Source organism: Berghia stephanieae, chromosome 1 (assembly GCF_034508935.2).
Source record: "Berghia stephanieae isolate SIO BIC M18660-M18661 chromosome 1, UCSD_Bste_1.3, whole genome shotgun sequence".
Lineage (NCBI taxonomy): Eukaryota > Metazoa > Mollusca > Gastropoda > Nudibranchia > Aeolidiidae > Berghia > Berghia stephanieae.
Window position 1 is genome coordinate 81,032,012 of NC_088360.1, and position 7,867 is coordinate 81,039,878.

Here is a 7,867-nt window from a genome sequence, read left to right on the forward strand (position 1 = left end):
CATATAAAGATTATGAGCAAAGAGCATGTTTACCGACCTGACACACCTGATATAGGTAAGCAGCTATTAAAACCCGATTCCCACTTCAGAAGTTTCGCGTCTCTAAATATCGCTGTCTCCGCTTAACGTATAACATTTGAGTAAGAATAAATTACATTATAAAGGAAATGGAATTCGCTTTTTAAACTTTAAAAATAAAATAATAAAACTCAATCTACTGACAATGATCATTGCTGTTTGTCTTTAACCTTTATTCTATTCATCTCGAATAGATCATTCTGAAAAATGTTTCAGGTTTTTTGTTTATAATAAAATCTGAAAGGGTCTGTATTTTTAAAGAAAATGCTATATAAAGCAGATAAAAAATGATATCAAAAATCACCAGGCCGATTTTTTGGAATTATACTTTTTTCTAGTATCTCCTTTCTGCTGACAAGCTGATTTTTTTGGGACGATTTGTAAAAAGTAATATGTTTCTACTTTGTCTGACACTGGGAGTCACGATGGCTTAGTAGAGCACTCGCTTCACACGCAAAGGGGCCGAGATCGATTCCAGGTGAAGTCGATACCCCCTCCCCCTCCCAATCCAGCAGTAATTGAGTAGCTAGCCTGTTAGGTCTGGCGGAAAGTACTTTGCGATAGACGAGCGTCCAATCCAAAGGGTAGTCAGCAATTGCCATTGTCTGTTTCATGCTATAGAAATCGGGATAAACTCCGGCTTCATGGGTCTAAAGGACTCACTGTTCTCGTTCATCCAGACATAAAACCGTTTTGGTACGGTGAGTTTTATATTATGATACTGACAAATTGTATCCCATAACAAATAAATTATAACACTGGGCACGTAGAGACGAGGAGAAGAGGGCAGATGCCAGTCAGCATCTTTTATACTCTGTTTTTTTTTTTTTTTTTGGCAATGTATTATACAAGTTGGTTTTGTCATTGTCTGTTCTATCTGTTTTAGTGTTAGCCGGGTTATCGTGCCTTACAATAACATAATATTAATATCAAAAAATAAAATTGAACTCCTTGTTATAGGGGTCCTGATAGCTCAGGTGGTAAAGCACCCACTGCACAGGCAAAAGGACAAAGTTCAATACGGGTGAAGTATATATTTTTTTCTGACTTCCCCTGTCCACCAGCAGAGATTAGATCTGGCGGAAAGTACTTTGCAATAGACTAGTGTCCCATCCAAGTGGAAGCGAGCAATTATAAAACTGTTATTGAAACCGGGATAAACTTCCTACTCCATGGGTCTAATGGCTCCGAAGGACAACTACTAGCTTTGACTTAATAATCATTGACAGGTATGATTCAATTGCGATTTCAATGGTTCTCGTACCCTTCTTCTCATGCTTGAGATCGTTAACAGGTTGAGTTATTTTGGTTGATCTACATCTAAAGTCTAAATGTTTTCTAGCCAAATTTTATCAATGCATTGTAAGACTAAGAAAACCGCAGAGATGCCCTTATTTCTATAAATAGAGTGTTTTATTAAAAGGGGCTTACCCTAGATCTGATAACCCAATGCAATTAGACATGGGATTGTTTTAACATTGTTGTTGAGTTGAGAGTGAGTACTTCCATTACAAAATGAGCAAATAGCAATTTGGGTTTTTGGACCTGAAAAAGTACACTTTGGTTACCATTTGTTATCGTTAGCTGCCGTACTCTGGAAAGAGACATATTTGGAAATTTGGCCAGAAAACACATCATTCAAATAACGATCGATTTAAATGACCCTTGTCTTGACAAAACCTCTAAAAAACCTGCTGGGACCTTTCGAGGTAGAGTACTTTGCTCACAATCAAATGGATCATTTTTAAGCGGGGCTTTGTTCTGATCCTTATGTCCTTATCACAGCCTATGTGATAGTTAGGTCTGTTAGATTCAGCAGAAAGTACTTGAAAACGGTCTGACTTTCTGTCCAAATGGTAGCAAACATTTTTTTCCATTCAAGATATACGACTGGTGTCATTATTAAAACCATGATATTTTAATGCACTTTATTTCAATTAATTTCGATACTATTTTATTTTTATTTTGTCTACTGACTGAGAAGTTGATTTTTAATAAATGTTATTTTAAATGTATACCTTACATTTCTGTGGGTCAATATAATATTTCATTAAAATCTAAAAAAAGGCCCCCATAATTGTTTGTATTTTTGCCTCGTATACGATCAATTATTTTGGAAGGGTACGTATGTACATTGTTGATCTTTTCTATCGCGTAAAGTTAAATGAATTTTATCACAATTGAAAAAACCGAATCGCTTTTAAAAAGGAGATTTTTTGTCTATAAAATGCCATGCCGAGATATCGAAATTTAGGCATTCAAAGGTTTATGCTGAATTGAATGAAGAAAAGGAATTATTAACAAATGAATTTATTTATGCAAACAAATGTTTATTTTTCATTTCATAAAACTAGAATTTTAATCAACATTATTCTAGTAATACATAAAGATAACAACAAGACATCCATCAAATAAATAACAAATAATTGACATAATACTTGAATGATATCACGAAAATTTAATGAGTTTTATCACAATTGAATAAACGGAATGGTTTAAAAAGAAGACATTTTGTCTATAAAATGTCATGCTTACCACAATCACCACCAATATTGTCTCCCTTAGTCTTTTCGTAATCGTCATGATCACTTTGTCGTATGGCGTTGTTGATATATATTGTATTTGTCACCACCTACACCATCACCACCACCACCAATTCCACCACCTCCACAAATTTCACCACCTCCACCACCACCACTACCTCCACCATCATCTCCAACACCATCACCACTACCTCCACCATCACCACCACCACCACTAATTCCACCACCTTCACCACTACCACCAATTCCACCACCTTCACCACCACCTCCATCATCACCACGACCACCACCACCACCACCACCACCACCACCGCCGCCACCTTCACCACCACCACCACCACCACCACCACCATCATCATCATCATCATTATCATCGTCGTCGTCGTCGTCGTCATCTTCTTCTTTCATTTTTAATAAACGTATTACGAGAATTTGATTTATAAATATGATGAGCGCATTGGTCATAATTAATAGTGTCATCTACAACAAAAATTAGATTGAAAATATAATTATGATATATGAAATTTATAATTGATATAATTTGAAAAACGTGACAATATCAGTAATGATGATACTATTCAATATTAAAACTATGTTAGCAATAACAGTAAACATCTTAACAATAATATTGACAGCATCTGTGATAGCCAAGAACATGATGAAATGATGATGATGATGATGATGAGGATGATGATGATGATGATGATGATGATGATGATGAGGAGGAGGAGGAGGAGGAGGAGGAGGAGGATGACGATGAAGTCGATGATGATACCGTTGACGACAACGACGATAAAAATGATGATCATTAACAATAAATATTGTCAATGATAATAGTTTAAATTTAAGCGGATCATTTAAGATAGATCCGTTTGTATGGATGACGTTTCAGGATTGTAGAGGAAGCTAAAAGCAGGTTCTTTGATTATCCAGACAAATTAGTCCTAGTATGAAAAAACAACGACAAAACATTTTTTCTAAATCTTAACCAGAAAACTCGTCCTTCAAACATCGATCCATTAAAATGACCCTCGTCTTGTCAAAAAACTCTTATTTATGATTACATATGACAGAAATAATAATGGACATCCACCCTGGAACATAATTCTAAATTAATATTGGTTATTTCTGACAAATAAAGCATTACAGATCTTAACTCGTCTTTGAATTGACAGATGGGTGCGAGTGTGTCATAAAACTAATTTAGATTTTATCATTCGAGATCAACATTGATATTATATATTATAATCGTTCAATTTCCAGATCTCATTTAGGTTTTGACGATATCCATCTATCCTTCCAACCATGACTTCACTAGGTATTCATTTATGAATGTATCTCCCCCCCCCCATTCATCCTTTTATCCATTTATTTATAAAGTTTATCCATTTGATCATATATTATATATATATATATATATATATATATATATATATATATATATATATATATATATATATATATATATATATCAACCAATCAATCATTCATCCCTTCATAATATATCAATCAAACCATCTAATTGTGTGTCCACCAATCGGTCTTTGTGGTACTCAATCTACAAAGGCAATCAAATCAAAACTTAAGTCACGTTTCTCCACAAACACTACTATTTACAAAAGAATGCATAACAAACTACCAAATAAGACAGTCACACCCAAAATCATCTGTCTGATTTATGACTCAATCACACAAGAAATCCCTTTGTATAAACTCATATTTTGGCATCAACCTCAAAACGGTAATGTATCGGAGTGATTAAGTTGCTAAAATTAAAACTTATTGTAAAAATAAATATAGGACAGGATACATTTTAAAAATGGCATTGAGGAGAATATAAATAATGTCTCAACATGAAAAATCTAGACTGTCAAATTTCTGGTAATTTAAACTTTACAAACCCTTTTAGTCATCTGGTTTTAAAAGATAAAATGACACCCTTGCACGCGGCACCGCTAGATGCAAACGTCTGATCTCATCAGCAATAACCCATGTTGTCCAAATGGAGAAAATTTAAAGTTAATAATCTTGTCCAAGGAAAACAAACCCACGAAAGTGCCCGAAGCGGTTCTCGAACGCGGGACTTTTCAGGCGCAATTCCTTAACCAGTGGGCCACAATGCCCCTTGCATTAACACGATATAATACCGTTTGGAGGCGAAGGTATATATTTGTCGAAAGGGTGCCAATCAGTTTAAAGCTTGACGTGATTCTTTTACAATCATTAACAACTGTATCTCATAAATAACAAATATATCCAAATCACGCAAAAATAAATTTGAATTTTAAAATCGTCAAGTTCAATAATCACCTGGTTTTACAACTTTAACCATTTTCTATATATAAAATGTCCTCAAGGCAAATGAACATGTTCGACAAATAAGTGTATTTAAATGGTTTAAATCGGCGCGCACCTGTTTACGTTATTGCCATACTCTGAAAAAAAACAAACAAAAAAACAAAACAAGTTTTTCCATTTTTGGCAAAAAAAAAACCAACTATTTCTTCACATATCGATCGATTAAAGTGACCCTCAGCTTGGTAAACCCCTCTCAAACCTGGAACTTTGTGAAGTCATGGGGTTGAGAGTTTTTACCAAGATGGGGGTTAATTTTCTCGATCGTTATTTTAAGGAAGAAATTTCGGGCAAAAATCTATAAAATGTGTTTTCAGAGTACGACAGATTTGTCCACGTAGATTTAAAACAGTTTAGTAACATTCTTATTTAATCCAGACTGTCCAAAAAATAATGATGTCTAAAAGCTTTAAATCCTTGAGTTCAACAAGAATCAAGTCCGATAAATATCCTAAAAGCTAAAATAGTAACGCTTCAATAACAACTACATTCAGTAACTATCATATCTGATAAAGAAATCCATTCAACTGTGTCCATATCTCCCATATGCATCACTCTCAGAGGGGCATAGTTGCTTGAAGCACACTTTGGGGCCGGAAAAGTCGGATCCTGCTCGTGTATCCTGGCTTTAACTCTTGAGAATGCCCTGGCGGGCTTGAATCCTGCTGGACAAAGACCCTTGCAATAGAAAGCAGTATATCCTTGTGGCGCCAACACCCAGTCAGCAATACCGATATCTTCGAAATCAATGTAGATGCTTTTTCGATTGCAGCACGAAGTATTGGAGTTTGAACACCGTGTGCTCCTACGAGATCTCGTTTTCCTGGAGTCTTTTTGAATCAACTTAATATCCATGCTTGGAGTGATGATAATGTTTGAAGGTGAGTTTTGGGAATATTTGGTTGATTTGAATAGTTTAGCATTGGCACGATGCCTGTTTATGAAAGGTGATTTTAGCTCTGTTACTGTTAATTTAACCGTTATTTTATCGTCAATTGTAGATTTTGAGATGAGCGATAAGAGATGTGGGCGAGACTGAACGTTTATTTCTATTACTTTTGACAGTTTATTGGGATTGACGAAGAAAGACTGCAACAATTCGGAATCTAATGTCGTATTTTCTGGTGTTATTTTGTGCTGATTGATGAGGTAAACTTTGACGAGTAAATAATGTTTTGGTCGTCTATGAAAATGCCTGAATCGCATGTGCAAGATGGCTGACTGCAGACTGTATGTTCTATGCTGGTTGTCAAGATCTGGGAGTTTGGGCTTGGTAAAATGGACAAAGGTGGACGTGGTAGAAGATTTCTTATTGTCTTTGGTCAATGAGACTTTTAATCTTTTGTCTGAAAATGAATAAAATACAAAATCAAAATGGAAAAATGAAGCTAATAAAAGATCAAAATATCAATATAAAGTCCTACGCATGTTCTGTCACGTGTACCCATTGGCAATTAGCCATGAGATTATATATTTTTCTGTTTATGTTTTTTTTTGTTTGCGTGTTGTTTTCGTGTTCGTTATAGATTTATTGTAGTAATTGAAATTAATCGACGTCTCATCTTCGTATTCATAACGCGTGGATTAAAATTTTAATAACAACTTTAATGAGTTAGAAGCATTTGTTAGACCGTTTCGTCCCTATTTGTACTGTAAAGGCAGGTAAACAGTAACGTTGTTATGCAAATCGTTACTAAAGTAACAGTTGTGAAATCACTATTTCTTCCATTGCATTTCCTCTTTCCCTGCTTGCTTTTAAATGACACACGACAGTTATATAGTCCATTGAAACAATATTATTTCACAACAAAATTTTCAATGTTATTGAAAGTCTAATAATCATTGAATTTACAAAATTCAGCAAACATCATTTATCAACACGAATGACAAAACAAATGCAACATCACTAGAATATAATGGTTGTAATATGATTATTAGCAGCGGCATATGATTCCACTCGACTTTATATTGCCCATGAATTATATATACTACATTAGAGAAGACTTTACAGGGACTGTGAATCAAAAGGGGAGAGGCAATAGAGCTTTTTCAACAATTGCCAGTTGTCTATAACGCCATGAATTTTGAAGTACCTTAAGGGTTTTATTTTTCTCGGTGAAATAATCCTTCAAAAAACAATAAAAATCAAAACCATTTGTGGACTAAATCTCTTAGTCAACCTCCTCCTGCTATCTCCCCCCCCCCCCCCCCTTGTCCTCCTATAACTCCTCATTCTCCTCTCCTTCTCACACTCCTCCATACCATTTCGTTCTGCTCCTCCTCATCCTCCTATAAACGCACATACTTATTTGAGTGACAATAGATTAATCAAGATTTCCTTCAGAAAATAATTGTAATATATCTGAGACAATTCAGAAATGAAATAACAAAAAGGTCTTCCAGTATCAAGTTTCGACCAGACTTAAAACAAAACAGAAATATTCAATAGATTTTACATTCTCTAGTTGAAATTCTAAAATAAAATATGAAAATTAATGTGAGTCAAGCCCTGACTCTGGATAAGGTTATGCAGATTATGTGATATTAAACATAAACGTCATGATATTAATTACCACAAGTGGTCTGAACTCTGAATGACAGAACTCTGATACTGGAGACGTAATCAATCCCATGGGAACCATTGTGAACCGTTAATGGACAATTCGATTGAATCATTCACATGAATAAGCATGGGTCTGGAAGATAATTAATTGCGGGTGTACGAGTATGACAGTAAATGACCAACTACGGGGAAAAAACAAGAAAATACTTTATAAACATTTTGGCCAGAAAAGTCGTCCTTCAAATATCGATCGATTAAAATGACCCTCGTCATGCTAACAACTCTCAAACCTGGGACTTCACAATGGTAATTTTTGGCAAGTCGGGGA

At 34.9% G+C, this 7,867-nt stretch overlaps 1 protein-coding gene across 3 annotated transcripts in view; it reads right to left on the reverse strand.

Annotated features, from left to right (window-relative positions):
- Window positions 1-4,087: 4,087 nt before the first annotated feature.
- Window positions 4,088-7,867, reverse strand: part of LOC144958679 (bone morphogenetic protein 2-like) — a 65,490-nt gene continuing 61,710 nt past the window's right edge. For all 3 annotated transcript variants that reach the window (XM_078890828.1, XM_078890811.1, XM_078890819.1), the window contains exon 3: window positions 4,088-6,322. In XM_078890828.1, the coding sequence (XP_078746954.1) occupies window positions 5,451-6,322 (872 nt within the window). In that variant the 3' untranslated portion in view covers window positions 4,088-5,450. The remainder of the gene's footprint in view (window positions 6,323-7,867) is intronic.